Source organism: Macrotis lagotis, chromosome 3, assembly GCF_037893015.1.
Source record: "Macrotis lagotis isolate mMagLag1 chromosome 3, bilby.v1.9.chrom.fasta, whole genome shotgun sequence".
Classification (NCBI taxonomy): Eukaryota; Metazoa; Chordata; class Mammalia; order Peramelemorphia; family Peramelidae; genus Macrotis; species Macrotis lagotis.
The window spans coordinates 35,074,807-35,093,250 of record NC_133660.1 but is presented as its reverse complement, the minus strand read 5'-3'; the positions used below and the strand labels follow the sequence as shown (position 1 = coordinate 35,093,250).

Below are 18,444 nucleotides of genomic sequence, written 5' to 3'. Positions count from 1 at the left end.
AACATGTAAAGATACGAAATCAAGAGATGGATTGTGGTTTATAAAATAACAGTTCCAGGAGATCAGAGTAGGTGGAGGGCATGGAGGGGAGTAGAACAGAAGACAATTTAAAAGGTGAGAAGGTTCTGAAAGGCGAAAACCTCTGTAGGTTATTGAGTTAGGGAGCAAGGAGCAACATGGTTAGTCCTGTGATTTTAGAAAATCACATGGGGAGCTTAGTGGAAGCTGAAATGAAATGGGGAGGGACTAGACCAGGCAGAACCACCAGAAAACTATTGAAATAATCTAGGTGTGAACTAGAGTGGTGACAGTGCTGGAAAATAGAAAGGGATGTTTAATAAGATGTTGTCAGAATGAAAATATGATAACAGATTGGATGAGAATGAGAATGAGGAATTAAAGGGAATACCTATGTTGTAAACTTGGTTGACTAAGGGGGTGATGGTTCCCTTGATAGTAATAGGAAAGTTGAGAAAAGGGAAGGGGTTAGGGGAAAAGATAATGCCTTCAGTTTGGGACACACTGAGTTTGAAATATCTATGGTGCATCCTAATCAAAATGTCCTAATGACAGTTGGTGATACAGGATTGGGGCTCAGAAGATAGAGCAGAGCTGCATGGAGATGCCTGGGAGCTGATAAGAACACTAAGTGAGAGAAGAGAATCCTTGTCTTTCTCCATGGTGCCACATTCCCACCCCCAATTTCTATAATTCACATTTCTTAAGGACAGCACTATAAGCTATTTGGCATTATTTTTCTTTTGTCCCAGTTTCTTAAAATCTGCTGATTCTCACCTGACTGGGTGGGACAGGTCTGTGTTTTCAGAATGGTTATGCACAATTAGTGGTTTTGGTTGGTGGATTAGCTCATTTTTATTAGCTGGGAAGAATATGTTACGTACATGCATTGAAAATTTATCACTAGCACAGTAGGTATCTGTGGTGGTGGAGATTATTGAATGATGCTAATCCTAGAACATGTCAGCCTAAATGGAACACCTCAGGCAGAGGACATAAGAAGTGACTATTGTCATTCCACACTGGGACCCTTTCTCTCTCTCTCTCTCTCTCTCTCTCTCTCTCTCTCTCTCTCTCACACACACACACACACACACACACAAACATACACACATTTTCAAAATTTCCCTATGTGCTAGCTCCTCTTTTATTCAGATTATGAACAGGATTGTGTCTGCCTCATCCCTAAAAAATGTCCCTCACTTGGTCCTGTAATTCCTGCTGACTATCATCTAATATTTCTTTTCTATAGATTCCTGAGAAAGCCATCTTTCTAAGTCCTTCCATTCACAAGTGAAAGATGAGTGAATGACTCCCACAAGGTTTTAATTTAAATCATTGAGGGTATAGATTTTAGGGGTTCAAACTTAAAAAAAAAAGATGTAATGGTAGAGAAATAGAAAGATTGAAAAAATAGAAAAGGCAACTAACAAGAATCCTGTAGTTGCTGATTCCTGATTGAATAAAGATTAAAGTTTAAGGGAAGACAAGTTCAGTTACAACCATTACCCATTCTGTTAGAATGCTCTGTTGCTCTTTATTGCTCCCTTCTGGTATAACAGAGAAAAGCAGAAAGAGGAAAGGGGTTATGTGCCTATTTTTATATTTTTTTATATTTATAGGAAAGATGCTAAGGTCTAATTGGATAAAATGCTTCTGAGTGAAGTCTAGGATTGCTTGCCTTGCCCAAAGAATTGACCTGAACTATTATGATTGGAACTGTTTTGCTGGGAGCTGTTATGTTGGGAGCTGTTGTGCTGGGAGATGTTATGCTGGGAGCTGCTGTACTGGGAACTGTTATGCTGGGAGGTATGTTTGCTATTATCTTATTGATTTCATATCATAGAACATGCAACCAGTCATGATAAGGAAAAAAGGGAATCATAAATACCTCTTCTGCAAAACAGTCTTCCTGTTTTCCTTTGCAGCACATCTCCAACAGACTTGTGAAGTCTGCAGTAACTGTTTTCATTTGTTCATCTGTTATGTATGGCCTTTGCTTGACCAGATTAATCAGAAATCTAGGACCAAAACAAATCCATCAACATGGAGGAATTATTTCATATTCTGAAATATCCCTAATCAATAATAGGCAATATCCATCTACTTCAACTTTCTTCTGCCTTTGTCTGATGTTGGATCTTGGATCTAAATCAGTATCTTTGAGCCTACCTCAATCAATATTGCTCTAACACAAATAGCACCCAGTAAACCACTGGCTTAGCCAAATGTTTATTAAAATTGGCTGCTTATATAAAATTTTCTACATTCTCTGGTATGATTTATGATCATCATCTTCCTGCTTTGAATGGTAGGTACTTTGGGGGAAGAGATGCCCTGTCTCCTTTCCAAGACGAAATGTCCTCCCTCTTCCCTTCTATGATTTTCCCCACGATTGTGAAAGACCGCAATTCATGTCCAATTTTCTAGGTGAAACCTTACAGAATCATTCCAATTGTCTTCCTCTGAAATGCTATAGCACTCAGAATAATAGAATTATGGAATCTCAAAGTTGGAAGAAACTTCACCACTCGTCTGGTTTCAGTTCATTCTCAAAACATTCATTCTCTCTACAACTTCCTCAATCAGTGGTCCTGTGTCTATTGCCTTAAAGCTTCCAAAAAAAAAATGGGTATCTATGTGACTTTGAGCAAGTCATTTTACCAAATAGAGCCACTGTTTCCTTGTCTGGGAAATGAGGACAATAATACCTATACTACAATAGTCAGCCAGTCAAGGCTCAGATCTTTACCATCTACCTCACAAGGGAGATGTGAGGTATATGTTTTGTAAACCTTACAATGTTATCCAGATGTGAGCTATTAATACCATGAGCTAACTTGTATTCTTAATGATTGTCTTTGGAAAGGTTCTGTCCTCACCCTGGATCTCTGAAGGCAAAAATCATGTCTGATACATCTTAATATTTTGCATAGGATTATCGTGGGTTCAATAAATTATATTAATGATGATGGTGTGACCATTAATGATGATGGTGTAACCCATTTCAGGGTTAGGCTTTCATTGTATCTTACTGTATCAGTCCGGTCATTCCTTAGCCTTGCAGAAGAAGGTAGCATATGGCCCTCTCCATCCCAGCACTGATTGTGATCCCAGAGTGAGAAAGCCTATCTCTTTCTCTACACCCTATTCCAGAATGGATGGATATCTTTAGAGCTGGTGTAACATGGGCAGCAGCATGAATAACAGAAACCATAGTTGACTGCCTTTCCCACCCCCAAAAATGTTCTCTTCACAAGGATGCTTTCAAGATGTCAGGACAAATATAAACAAAGGATCATTGAGCACTTTGGAGAACAGATCCACAAACTCAACAATTCTAAGTGAGGCTCAGAAAAGTAGATGAAGGCTTATCTATGTTACATGATTTATATTGTTTGTTTTTCCCTCATAAGCCCTTCATAATTGCTTACTCTTGTTTCTTCTTTTGCAGCTCTTCCCCCTGAGCCAGGCAAAGCTCTTGACTGAACTTGAATTGTTCATGAGAGAATGGAGGAGGAACATATTTTTCATCCTTCAGGAAACTGCTGAAACAAGTTCTCCTGTGGGCATAGGAAGAATCGCAACAGTGGCCCACACCATCATTTATGGGTTGGATTTCATGTCTGATACATAGCTGTCCAATGATAATGTCAGCCTGGAAGGGAAAGTAAGAGAAAAGAAAAGCAATAAGAGATTGAACATTAGGTCTCAAAAATGATGCCATTTAGAAAAAAATAACCAGAATTTAAATTTTCTACTTAATTTTAAGTATACCCATATATGTAACATGTATGCATATGAATTCATGATATAGCAATTTATGTTTATGCTTTCTTTCAACTAGTAGACATTTAGTCCCATACAGGCAGAATTTTGTTTATCTAAATTTTAACCTTTCTCACTTTCTCTGTATACAGAATTTGTTTAAGAAGTGTCTATTGAAATTAACTAAAATGCATTGGAATTTCTTGATTGTCTTCATGTCTTTCCATTCCATAATATTCACTTATTCCCCATGCTTCAGAATTACCTGAATTTTCCTTTATTTTAGTGATAGAGATAACCAAATGTGATTATGGGTTATGCCTTTCAGATAATCCTACTTTGTAAAGTGAATTTTCAAAGAATGGAGAGGAAGTGTGATACAGTGAAACATTCCTAGACTTAGAGTCAGCAGAAATCTGGATTCCAATTCTGTTTCCAATCTTCCCTAGATGTGGGTCGTAAAGAGTGTTACTTAACATCCAAATGAAAGATTTCTTCCTTGCTTGGTTTGTATCATGAACCAGCTCCGGCAGTCCAGTAGAAACCTAGGGACCCCTTTTTAGAATCATATTTTTGAAATTGGAGGAAACACTAAATTTCAGCTAGAGGTGAAATAAGAATATAATATCTTTTCTCAACCATTTGACTTTTCCCTTGAAATCTCTCCATGAACTTCATGGATCTATGGACCTAAGATCAGGAACCCCTGTCCTGAAGTCTTCTCTAAAATAATAGCTGGAGGGGCGGCTAGGTAACACAGTAGATAGAGCACTGGCCCTGGAATCAGGAGTACCTGAGTTCAAATCCAGCCTCAGACACTTAATAATTAACTAGCTGTGTGGCCTTGGGAAAGTCACTTAACCCCATTGCCTTGCAAAAACCTAAATACATACATACATACATATATATATATATATATATATATATATATATATATATATAATAATAGCTGGAGGACTTAGCTCATAGTATTATTGTCTTGTTCAAATAATGTCTTGTATTCAAGCTTTATATATTTTTCCATTATAATTAGTTTTTTAGATGTAAAAAAGATTTCTGTTCTACAGAAATCAATTAATCAAGGCTGTGTCTTCCTTTTCATGGGGATCTGAGTGAATTATCCCCATCACTTTGGGAAACCAGGGAATCATGCATGTTTCAGAATAAAAAGGAATTGCATGTTTGCCCCCACCTGTCCCCACAGAATATTAAAGAATTTTGCTTGGCTCCAAATCCAGAAAGTACCAGTCAAGGTTTGCCTTCAGTTATGGAGGTCTGCATACATGGCCCTTGGAGTCCACGCAATAACTCTTCTGCAAGAGGCAGAGGAAAGGAGGAAAAGATGTATAGGGAAAAAGACCCACTTTGCCTTGGTGTATGACAGATCAGAACAATCAGTTTTGCTTTCTATGTAAATGCATATTCATAAATTAGTGCTAATATATAAGGAGGAAATTATGCATCTCTAAATTAAGACAGTTAGGTATCATGGTATATAATGTTGGACCTGAAGTCAGGAAGACCCAAGTTCAAATCTGTTTCAGACACTTAGGAAAATGAGCCAATCCCTTGAGCTCCCTCAGGTTCAGGGTCCTAAGAATGATTTAAAAAAAACCATCCCTCACAGGATTGTTGTGATGGTGAAATGCAATAAAATATTCTTCAAATCTTAAAGGGTTATATAAATGCTGGCTCTTATTAGTTCTCATTATAAAACAGTACAGGGTTCTCAAGAAGGAATATCTTGCTGAATTTCAGAATTAAAGTCAAAGGAGTCAATACAATTATAATGGCATGGGGGAAAAATATGTTATTAGGATCTGAAACCCAGAAGGCAGAAAAAAGACAGTGAATATAACCAAAAACACAAGGACATTCTCCTGTCAAGATCAATTAGAATTTCTTTCAAATGGAAAAATAAATATTTGGGAAACAAAAAATAAGTCATGAAATTAATATTTTATTGATCAATCTGCTGGACCACACTGTTGTTCACAAATAGAGAATAAATTAAAAAATAAATAAACAAACAAATAAATATGTATATTGTGTGTATAAATATATTATATATTTATAAATGCATAGATATGTAAACTAATGTTTCCATCAGACATTCTGGATAGACTGAAAGCAGGGCCTCATACTGGAGACCCTAGTTCTGAGCTTTCACCTCATTTGGGCAAAGTTTTCCTGGTTTTACCATTCCTGATTAATAAAAAAAAAATCCCAAATGAAAATTTCATAGCTGTCTACTTTTTGCAGGAAAAATAAATTCTGAACAGAATTAATTAAAAAACCAATTAAATTAGTCACTCACCGCACTCTCCCCACAGGCCAGTTGTTTCTCCTCACTGAGTTGGCAGCATAAAGATGCAGTGGCTGCCATTTTCTTTGTGTAACCAATCAGCTCTTGAGAGGTCAGCTGTGGGGCTTTCTTGGTGTAAGCCACAAGGAATCTGGGGATGGGAGGGAAGCATTCCCAGTGGTTATTCTGATTACTAATAGATGTTCTGTGACTTACTCTTCCTCAAACTTTATGCAAACTGAAACAATAGTAACATTGGAACTATTGGTACCATTATAAATAATCAATCAATAAACATTTATTAAGCACCTACTATTTGCCACACTGGGTTAAGTGCCCTGGGGATACAAAAAGAGTCAAAAGATAGTCCCTCTTCTAATGGAGCAAATTATTTAAAAGGGTAAACAACATGCAAATAAATACACACAAAATAAACTATATACAGGTTATAGGGAAAATAATTAATAGAGGGAAGGCACTAGAACTAAGAAGAATGAGGTGGGGAGCAGTTAGGTGGCACAGTAGATAGATCACTGGCCCTGGAGTCAGGAAGACTGAGTTCAAATCCTGCTTCAGACACTTATCAGCTGAGTGACCCTGGGTAAATTACTTAATCCCAAATGTCAAAAAAGAGAGGAGGGGAAAATTGGGGAAAGTTAATGACAGAAGATATTAAAGGGACCTAAAGGAAGTCAGGGAAGTCAATAACTGAAGTTGAAGAAGTAGAGCATTCCAGGCATGGAGGAAAGAGGAAAAAATGTCCCAAGTTGAGAGACAGAGTGTCTCATTAGTGGAACAGTTAGGAAGCCAGTGTCACCGAATCAAAAAAAAAAAATTTTTTTCAGGGAGTAAGATGTAAAAAGACAGGAAAGGTAGGAAGGGGCTAAGTTATGAAAGACTTTGAATACTAAACAGACTATTTCATATTTGCTCTCTAGAGATGATAGGGAGCTACAGAAATTTATTCAAAAAATTGAATGACATGATTAGATGTGATTTTAGGAAAATCACTTTGAGAGCTAAATAAAGGATGAATTGAGGCAAGCAGATCCACCAACAGCTACTTCAATATCCAGGTGTGAGGTAATGAGGGCAAGAGATACTGCAAAGAAAAAAATAGAACTTGGTCACAGATTGAATATGAGAGATAACGAGAAGTCCAAGATGACTCCTAAGTTGTGAGCCTGAGGAACTGGTGTTGTCCTCCATACTAGGAAGGATCGAAGAGGACAGGAGTTAGGGAGGAAAAGAATGAATTCAATTTGAGACCTGTTGGGTTTAAGATGTCTATGGGATGCAGTTCAAGATGTCTGAAAGGCAGTTGGAGATGCAAGATTAGAGGTCCACAGAGGGGTTGGGACTGAATTAGATAAAAATTGAGAATCACCATTTTAGAAATGGTTATTAAATACGTAGGAACTGATGAGGTAACCAAGTGAAGTAGTAAAGAGAGAGAAAGAAGAGGACCCTGAGGAACACCATTAGTTAGGAGCCATGGTTTGGATAAGGATCCAGCAAAGACTAAGAAGGAATTACTTGTATAGGTAGGAGGAGAACAAGGAAAGAGTGGTGTCCCAAAAATCTAGAGAGAAGAAACGAACAAGGAGGAGAGGGTGATCCACAAGATCAACGACAATGTCAAGAAATCAAAGAGAACAGGAATAAGAAAGATAAGAATAAGAATAGCTAGCATTTATATAGTGCTTTATAAATATTAGATCTTTTTGTCCTCACAATATCTCTGAGAGAAGGGTACCTGAAAGGACTAGGAGAACAGGAAGATATTTGTGAAGAGACCTGGTGCATAGTAGACTTTTAATCAATGTTTCTTTCCTCCCTTAGATGATAGTTGGTAAAAGAAATATAGGAGTGGAGAACATTTTCCATGCTAAACTTTAGTTCCTGGATTGTCCAACCTGAAAGTTGGATTCTGATTGATAAAATAAGTCTTACTTTTAGCTCTCATGTTATCATCAGATGATGAAAAATACCTCCCAGAAATACATACACATTTTGCAAGTGATATTCTCCTAATTTGTGGAAGAGCCCACAGCTCCGCTTGGCCAGTGCATGGCTATCCTGAATATGTATGTTTAATTCTTCTTCCTGAAAAGGTAAAAGGAACACTATAGCTTATTGTTTTCTCCTTGAAGAATTCACCTTTTGAACCTCTTCAAAACAATTCTATTCTTTACTACCATGAAAATAACCTTAGGAATAAGGGAGAGATATCAGATTGGAATCTATGATTTCATTGGCATAGGGATAAGGGAAATTCCCTCTATCAATAGAGATCAATACCTTCTCATCAGCATATAGTAAAAATAGCTAGCATTTATTGTGTCTGGTATATGTTGGGCACTATATAACTCTACAAGCATCTCATTTAAACTTGTCAACCCTATCACTATTCCATTTTACAGTTGAGGCAGATAGAATTTAAGTGACTTGTCCAACTTCACACAGAAGTAAGTATCTGAGAATGGATTTAATCTCAGATTTTCTGGTCTCCAGATTCAACATGCTAAGCACTACACCACCTAACTCCCTTCTACAGATGTCTAAAGTGAAAAGGAGCTGCCCAAAGTACTAAGAGGTTGTGACTTATTGAATCTTCTTTTACTGACATCTATAGACTATCTTAAAGTTTGCAAAGAACATACAAATTTATTTTTACAGTCCTCAACTGTGAAGTTAGCTTCACAGGTATTTTTAATCCCCATTTCTTCAGATAAGAAAACCAAAATGAAGTGACTTGCCCAAGGTCACATAATAAGGGTTCAGAGGAGAGATGCAAATCTGGGTCTCCTTAGACTCCAAAACCAGGCCTTTTTCCAATTATTATATAATACCACCTGATGTTAGAGACTGAAGAACAAATTAAAATATATGGGAATTATGTCTTAACTTTAGTCAAAAATTATTTTCATATAAAATTCAACATTTAGTTTACATCAAGTCAGCCAGTCAGAAAGCATTTATTAATCATTTAGTATGTACCAGACAATGTGCTAATTTCTGTAATCATTCTGCATATCAATGTTGCTTTTCTAAGGGTGCTGAATGGCTCAGTCATCACAGACTGAATCTACTCATGACTTGACCGATATCCTTCAGAAGTGGACACCAGAAGTTCAAAAATTAGAAAATAAACATGAGAAAAATGACACATGTATCAGCAACCTCAGTCACTGGAATAAATCAACAAATAAGCATTTATGAAGTGCCTATTATTTTCCAAGTCCTTTTGCTAAATGCTGGGGTTCTAAAAAGAGGCAAAAAGACAATCCTATCCTTAAGGAGTTTATAATCTAATGGAAGCATTAGGAACATTTCTGTTATTACATCAAAGATTAAAACACATACCTCTTTGTCCTGACACTCCAAAGGATTCTCAGTCTTGGAGCATTTTTCAAAAGCTTCCTGGTATCCTTTTACAACCCTCAAAATCACTGGGACGGCAAGTTCCTGGTGTCGTCTTGAGAATTCATACACAAACCTAAAAAACCCCCAAAGTGACATTAGCTTAGAGCTGAATTACAGCTATAGTCCTGACTATCATGTTTCTTCCACGAATTTTAATAAACAACATGTGAGAGGATCTCATAGAAAACTTGGGAACCCACCAGGATACAAATGAAGTAGAATGATGTCCCCTGGAACTATTGAGGGGTATATTAAGATCAGTCTCCAATAGCCTTCTAACCAGTTATACATCAACTTGAGATGCTCAGCATGACCTATCCCTGGCTATACTTTCAGAAAAAAAAGAGACATTCAACATCAATCATATAAGAGAAAGATAATCAAATAGGACAAAAATGATTCTTTTCAAGTAATGAAAATATATCTATAGATAATTCTTCAAATAGAATATTCTGCATGCCTTGTTTCTTACCATTGGGGAAAAAAGTAAGGAGTTGCAGATGGAAAGCCAGTATACTCCATTGATTCTCACAGATGTTCATGGACTTACCTCTTCCTTCAAGGCCCAACTCAAACCCTTATCACTTCCAGGACACCCTTATCTTACTACCACCATCCTCATCCTCATCATCATCTTCACTAACAGTTACATACTTCTAGATTTTTGCAAAAGCACTTGAAAACATTATCTCACTAGATATAACAACCCTGATAAGTAGGTATTATCCATCTTACAAATGAGGAGACTAAGACAAAAAAGGGGGGGAAATGACTTGCCCAGGGTCACACAACTAGAATTTGAAGATAGGTTTCCATGATTCCAAGTCCAATATTCTATTCATCATACCATTTAAAATTTCCCAAATACTATTCCAAAGTGATTTCCTGCTCTCACATTTACTGCGCAACCACTATCTTAGGATTTTATAACTTATTATCATTATTTATTATCTTTTCAAGTTTGTGTGTCTTCTGATATAGATTGTGAGCACCTTAATGACAAGGACCCTTAAGTGCCTAGGATGAAACCATCATACACCCATAATAATTATTTCTGGGTTGATTTCTTTATGCATTTATTAGGACTTTATTAAATTAAATAAATTTCACTTTTCTGTTCAAAGATATTTGTCTACCATGGTTTACACTTTGATCACAAACTTAGAATATGGAAATGATGAAACTTATATACAAGTACCCTGAATACAATTTCATATAACTGTTGAATGCAAATATTTATGAGAAACCCAAATGTTTTTCCACATATTCATTGCCACTAATACCATATGACCTAGGTAGATGCTTCAAAATAAATAATCAACTTTGGAAATTAAAGTATAAACAGAATGAAAACTGTTCACTTGTGTTTGCTTTTACTATGTCTTCTTGATATGGTTGACTTTGTTTCTGTCGTTTCTGACTTTTCAAGACTCATTTGGGGATTTCTTGGCAAAGGTATTAGAGTGGTTTGCTTATCTAGATAATATTGACAGATGCAGAACTGAGGCAAACAGGGTTAAATGACTTGTCCAGGTTCACATAAATAGAAAGGGCCTGAGGTCAGATGTGAATTCATGAAGATTAGTTCTCTGGATTACAGGCCTGGCATTCGATCCATCGTGCCCCCCAGCTGCCCCCTTTAACATATCTAGTATATTTCTATATACAAATATAGTCTCATTCCATAGAATACAAACTTCTTTGAGGGTTGAGACAATTTTCCTCAGTGGCTAATATAGTGTCTGGCACACAGTAGGTGCTTAATAAATGATTGATTGTTAGATTTGCTTATTGTTATTCCACATTAAAGGAATTAATTACTCATTTTGGGGGCTATTATAATATTATCACTTGTCATACTCAGTGAATGTGTGTCATATCTAACTGATTAGAAACCTGATTATCATAGGAACATCACTGAACTTGAAATCAGAAACTTGGGTTCAATTCTCAGCTTGGCTACTTATTATGCGAACTCAGATCTCAAACTCCAACTCATCTGTAAAATTAGGATGGCAGTATTTAAATTACTTAAAACACTGGAATATTTTGATAAAAAGTGCTTTGTAAAGCAAGAGAGAAATGTGACCTATTATTTTGTCAATATTAATTCTAGACTTTGCTCCCATTAAGCCCATAATGTTATTAAATTATGTTCCAGGATACACAATATGTGTGAATGCCTATTTATATTGTAACAATGGAGAGCATTTATGAGATTTTTCCCAATGTTCTTGCTAAGTTGTATGACATGAGAAATTAAATTAAAATTATACAGCAAGAATCTGGCCCAACAACTAGATAGATAACAGAGGTATGTGTTATAACAGAATGAAATGTTTATAAATACATTTTACTCTGACTTTTGGATTTGCATTCCTCAGAGTCTAGGCTCTTAATCAATAGTTTTTGTTTGGCTACCTTATTAAAATGTAAGTTCATAAACTACCTACTTCTATCAATCAATAAACATTTATTTAGTGCCAGATTGTAACAGTGCCTATTTTGTGCCAGACACTATACTACCAGTCTATAAATATTTATCAAGTACCTACTATGGGCCAGGATCAGTGTTAAGTGCTAGGGATGCAAAAAGAGGCTAAAAGAAAGTCCCTTTGAGGATGAACCTACAATCTATGCATCAAGTATAGAACTGTTGCTAATGTCCCCTGCTACCAGGGGAAAAGAAACTAAATTTATGATCCTTTGTAAGATCTATAATTCCTGAATCACAACAGGGAGAGCCACAAAAAGCATAGTCTTCCTTTTGTCTCAGAACTCTTGCCCAATCAACTTGGGCAAAACACATTCTAATATCACCCCCTGGTGCTTGAGCTAAAAATTGCAGCCACCACTCTCATTTCATAGAATACGGGAAATGTTAAAAGTAGAAGGGTCTGATCATAGGATTTAAAGTTAAAAGAGCCCTTAGAAATCATCTAGTCTAATCTCCCATTTTACAGATTTAGAAAGTAAAATCCAGAGGGTTTTAGTAACTTGTCCAAAGACACAGGTAGTAAGTGACAGAAGAGGGATTTCCAAAGCAATACGGTAGGACAATGGAAAGAACCCTTGATTTAGTCAACAGCCCTGAATGCAATCCTCTGCTACTCTCTGTTTATGACCTTAAGTCACTTCATGTCTTAGATTCTCTGACTCCAAATCCACTGCCCAGAATCATAGAATCCAAAGCATTTAGAATAGGAAAGGGTTTTAGAGACCATCTAGTATAATTTCATCACTTTACAGAAGAGCCAACTGAAGCTTAGACAAGAAAAGGACTTTATTTTTCCCCTGCCCAGAACCAGATCTCAAAGCCCTAAAGTGTTGCTTAGAACAGGGAACCATAGCCCACAGTACTGTTAGGGAAGAAATTTCAATGAGACTACATTCAATACCAACACCAATGAATTCTATCTTCAGTTCTTCCCATAGTCTACTTTTTTATCCTGACAGTGGAGCATGACTTGGCAAACTGTTTTCCTGATTCACCAAATCCCGTCATCTAGTCTTACTTCTAGAGATGTATCCCCTTTACTTTTCCACCTAGGTTCATCCATTGTCTAGCTCCTTTCACTATGTCTTCTGAGATGCTCACTCTATGGTCCCCTAAATCCCTTTACATTTTGAATTTTTCAAACAATATTACTTTGCTAGAAATGTGACTCCTCTTTGAGGGCACCATATTTCTTATGATCCAGTTCCTTTAAGTGATGTAAAGTCCTCCATAGAATCCCTATATAGTGAGCATGTGGAAAGAGTTCTCCATAGGGTAGAATCACTCCTTTTAAAGGTCGTTGAATCCCTCCTAATTTAATGGCCAATCAGTTTGGCTCTGGGAATATTTTGGTGCCTTGGTGCCACTTCTCCATTCTTCATACTAACAAAGTTAGGAGGAGGAGCAGGCAAAGCTCCTACTCCCCAAAGTTATTTCTAGATCATTCCTCAATTGCCAAGGCTCAATAACATTTCCTTTTTTGAGATTCATACAATCCCCTTGTACCAAGCTCCTCTGTTATTGGTTGCTCTGAACATTAATGCCTATGTGACCCTAATATAACCTTTGAAGCTAAGTTTCCTTATCTCTGAAATGAGGAAACCTGGGGCACGTGGCTATTGCAATAATAATGAGAATAATCAAAGAGAATAATCAATTAGTATTTGGAAAAGCAAGGATAATTGATGTATGTGTGGAGCTAAGCCAGGCTCCAATGGACCACTTACAGTAGATCATATGTGTTCTGGCTCACTGCTAAAGGAAGGGATGCTTTGGAATGAAATAGTAATCTCCTTATTAGTCATTTGATCTCCATGATGGCAAAAAAAATTCAGTGACCATTAAATTCAGAGGAACAATCTATTCAGAGACCTTTAAAATGGAAATCTCTTTCTTTTTTTAATGGGAAAACCCTATGGAGGGCTTCCCATCAATTAAAGGCTAATTCTCCCCTCACCCCTAAAATAGTTATGGCATCTATTTACACATGGCAGTAGGCACATGTGCTGTCTAAGTGAGACTGATCTTGGATCTTAAAGCCTTGGCTGCCTCCTCTACTTGGTCATTCTTTCTCTGAGTATAAGTGCTAAAACAATAATACAGAGGTGGTAATTCTAATCTTGAAGACAGCTTCATGAGATCTAGAGATCAGAAACCCTGATTCCCTCAATCAAGGCTTAACCGAACCACAACAGTTCTTCTGCAATTTCATTCTCCTTGGATGAGTTGACCATAAGTTTAAGCCTTCAGTTGACTTTACCAAAAGTCATGAATCTTAATCAAATAGGTCACAAAGTGCATATTTGATGTCAAGGTTAAAATGTTGATTTAATAATCCCAGTACTTCATGTTTTAAATATCAACCATTTGGGGAGATCACAACAGGAATTACTGCTTATGGTTCTAGGTTTTAAATGTATCAAAGCACACTTTTGTGATTCATGGTTCTCTTGTAAGGAAATAAATAACTATTCTATCCCTGAACTATATTGTATATTAAATACCCTTGTAAAAGAGTTCCTCTGGCCTTTGGGAAGACCACAGATATCAGTCAAACCAAAACTTTAAATGATTTTCCTCCAAACCCATAGCATCAGAGAAGATAGCAAAGAACTGAACTCCCTTCTTTAGAGGTCAGTGTCTCTCAGAATCAAATTTGGTCTATACACGAGCCTAATCCTGGGGTCTTTAGTAGAAGAGGGAGGCTCAACCCCTTGGCATCTGCTGTTCCATGAAGAAAATATTTTATCAAACTTAAATTTTTCCTTTACTGAAAGTTATGTCTTCTGGTCCCGAGGCAACCAATCAGTCAAAAATTTATTAAGTGCCTACTATTACTCCACACACTAAGGATACAAAAAAAAATTAGTCCCTCACCTCAAGGGGCTTATATTTCATAAAAGATGATAGCGAAAATACATATAAGACTGTATAATTTATGTATCATAAAAAAACAGGGTAATGGGGTGGGGCACTAGCAACTAAGCGAGGGTCAAGAAAGGTCACTTGTCAGAGGTAGTAAAAAGGAAGTACATGGGAGGAATGAGAAACAGTCCCCAGTCCCAGGAATGGAAGATACCTGGAGTGTCTCTTATGAAGAAGAGCAAGGTTGGTTGGACTTTAAGTACACAAAGTTCAATATTTGTTCCCCAGTACATATCTTTAAGGTCATCAAATCAACATTCTTATTAAAATGAAGATATGAAGATAAAGCATGCTACCTTGCCAGGAAGAAATCTTTTTTCTCCGAAGAAAGCAAGTGGAACTTTGTTTCTCCTAAAAATCCTTTCAGGTTAGGAGATAGGCCTTCTGGTTGGTTGCCATTTTCTGCACTTACTATGCATTCACCCTGATCTCGTAAGGGCAGTGTGCAGCATTTTTGGATTTTACTTGACAAGATATCTTGGTGAGAACAGATGTATGACATAATTTCATTCTGTAAAAGATAAAATGGCAACATCAGCTTTCACATTTGACTTGGAAATAACTATTCTCTAAGAGGTCAGCCTGAGGAGGGAGTGGGTATGGTTAGTGGAGACTGCATTGGCAATCAGAAGACCAGGGTTATACCCTTGAGGTAAATAGAGTCAGTAAAAGTGTGACTTTTCATTATTGTTAATTAATCAGGACAATAAAAGCATCTATTTTCTAGGGTGGTTGTGAGGATCAAATGAAATAATTAATATGAAGCACTTTTATAAACCTTTAAGCTAAGGTTCATAGCAGATTTTAGGATTTGGAATTCAGATAGACTCATCCTCTCATTTTACAGGTGAGAAACTCCAAAGAGGCAAAGTAAACTCCTCAGTGGGTTCACAATCAAGACTAGAATGGATAGCTAGGATATAAACTCTGGTCTATGCTGGGACCATGGGTAGAGTGATTGTCTCCAATGATGACACATGACAAAGATTTGAGAGAAATGATTAATTACTGATTAATTACTGTCCTCAAATGAAGGCTGGCTATAAATGGGGGGGGGGGGGGATCATTCTATTTCTCATTGCTTTCAGCCTGAGTGTCCCAGAGGTTATCTTCTCTCTTAGAGACATCAGCAAAATTCAAAGAGAACACTGACCATAATCAAAACATAAAGGCACAGTGCTTAGTCAAAAGAGAGGGAATCAGAAAGGCAACAAATATTTAAGAACTTATTTTGTGCCAATCAGTTAATAAAAATTTATTCAGTGCTAGACCCTGGAGTTGCAAAAAGAGACAAAAGCCAAGCCTTGTCCTCAAGGAACTTACAGTCTAAAAGAGGAATCCACTCACTCTGCTAAACAAATTGGAAATATTATCTCAGTTGATCCTCATGAAAACTCTATGAAGTAGATCATGTTATCTACATTTTACAACTGAGGAAATGGAGGCAAATAGTGATCAAGTGATTTGCCCCGAGTCACACAGTTCATGATTCAATCCACAGCTGGATTCAAACTCAGACCCTATGTTTAATTAGATTATCCCCATTCTATTAATTCTTAAACATTCTTTTTTTAGAAATAATTTAGACCAAATCAGTTTCCTGACTTCAGGGTACTCCATCTACTGCACTACCTAGCTGCCTCTTGAAATGAATTAAGTTTAGAAATTCAAATCTCCTGTTCATTACTTTTATTCTTGGGGTTAAGTGTCCCTCAGACAGTCCTTAACCTTTATCATCTTAGTCATAATCAAGTTGTCACTTAGTAGATTGTAAATGTGAAGTTCCCTGACAATGAAGAAATTATGAATCTTCATACTGTTATCCAAGGTCAATGTGGTTACCTACCCTGTCTTGCAGACACTCTGGTACATTGCCATTACAACATTCCATGTGAGCATGGGCACCATCAAGGACAAGATTCTGAATTATGGTAAAGTTAGCTTTAGGGAACTTCTGACTCAACTTGGTAAGCATTCTGGAAAGAAAAAGAAACAACAACAAATTCATTTCCCAGAATACAATAATATTTGCAGTTAAATATCTCCATAGCCAAAAAAAAATGTTAACCAAGGTATCTTATGCAGTTTGAGGATACATATACATTTCTTTCTTTTTTAAATAATATCTTATTTTCCCCCAATCACATATTAAATTGATTTTTAACATTTTTTTTAAAGTTTTGAGCTCCAAATTCTATTCTCTCTTCCTTCCCTCTTTCCTCCTTGAGATAGTAAGTGATCAGATCATATATATTTCTTTCAAGATAATGTTCTATTATCCAAGTGTGACCCAGCCTTCCAACAAAACCTGCAGTTCTGGCATATGGGATATGACTCTCCTGATTGGTGAATAGGAATTGGGCTTGATACTATATAAAGGGTAGTGTTAGATCCATAGGTTTTGGGTAGAGAGCCACATGTGGCCAACCTTTCAGGAGAGGTGCAAGGAAAGACTTTAGGAGTCACAAACACTAAGGGTAGCCAGTTCTTCTTATTTCTAGTTGATGTCCCAAGGGACTTCAGAAAGAGATTTTCCTTTCAGTGAAATCTCTCTCTTCAACTGAGCTGAGTTCTCTCTCCTATCTAAAGAATATCTCATATGCAATATCTTGTGTATTCTAATCTTTATAACTTCTCCACCACCTGTTTGCTGCTTATTTCAAAAGGTGGCACAGTGGAGAAGAGTTTGTTTCCTATCTTAGACACTAGCTGTGTGAAGAAAGCCATATAAACTCTTTGGGTCTCAACTTTCTCATCTGTAAAATGGAGACAATAATAGTATCTATCTCATAGAATTGTTTTGAGGATTCAATGAAATAACATGTAGGGCACTTAGCAAAGTTTAAAATACAACAAATTTTAGCAAATGCTATCATTATGAACTGAGTTTATTCACTATTTGTTACTTGTGATGATCTTTTCTGTAATCAAGGGGCCAAGTTAGCATGGTGCAAGCTTAGAATTACCTTTCTCTTTAAGAACTACCAGGAAACTTACTTTCTGTATGAATCTCTAATTATTGTACTTCCACATATGTAATGTTTGAATGGCAAAATATAAATTTAGCCTTATACCCCTCTTGGATTTATAGGGGAAGAATCCCTTTTCATATTCTCCTCAAGGCAGAAGTCATAATCTCCCTTGTTGAGGGGTGATTCAGACTCCTATGCTGCCCCTGAGTCATATTTAGTCCACCCTTCTAGACATCTATATGTGTATTTTGGGTGATGTTCAGTCATTTTCACTCATATCCAAGTCTTTGTGACCCTATTTGGAATTTTTTTTGGCAGAGATACTGGAGTACTTTGCCATTTCCTTCTCTACCTCATTTGACAGATAAGGAAACTGAGGCAAACAGGATTAAGTAATTTGCCCAGTCTCATACAGCTAGTGATTGAGGCCAGATTTGAATTCAGAAAACTGGCAGGTTCAACTCTCTATCCTCTGTACCACCTAGCTTTGCCATTAGTAATATTTTTTATATTTAATATTTAGGATTTAAATA

General features: G+C 36.7%; 1 protein-coding gene across 2 annotated transcripts in view; it reads right to left on the bottom strand.

Moving 5' to 3' along the window:
• Nucleotides 1-18,444, bottom strand: part of AFP (alpha fetoprotein) — a 36,063-nt gene that overhangs the window by 2,172 nt on the left and 15,447 nt on the right. For both annotated transcript variants that reach the window (XM_074228446.1, XM_074228445.1), the window contains exons 7-13: nt 16,786-16,915; nt 15,236-15,450; nt 9,458-9,590; nt 8,100-8,197; nt 6,104-6,242; nt 3,453-3,676; nt 1,910-2,039 (exon numbers count right to left, since the gene is read on the bottom strand). In XM_074228446.1, the coding sequence (XP_074084547.1) occupies nt 1,910-2,039; nt 3,453-3,676; nt 6,104-6,242; nt 8,100-8,197; nt 9,458-9,590; nt 15,236-15,450; nt 16,786-16,915 (1,069 nt within the window). The remainder of the gene's footprint in view (nt 1-1,909; nt 2,040-3,452; nt 3,677-6,103; nt 6,243-8,099; nt 8,198-9,457; nt 9,591-15,235; nt 15,451-16,785; nt 16,916-18,444) is intronic.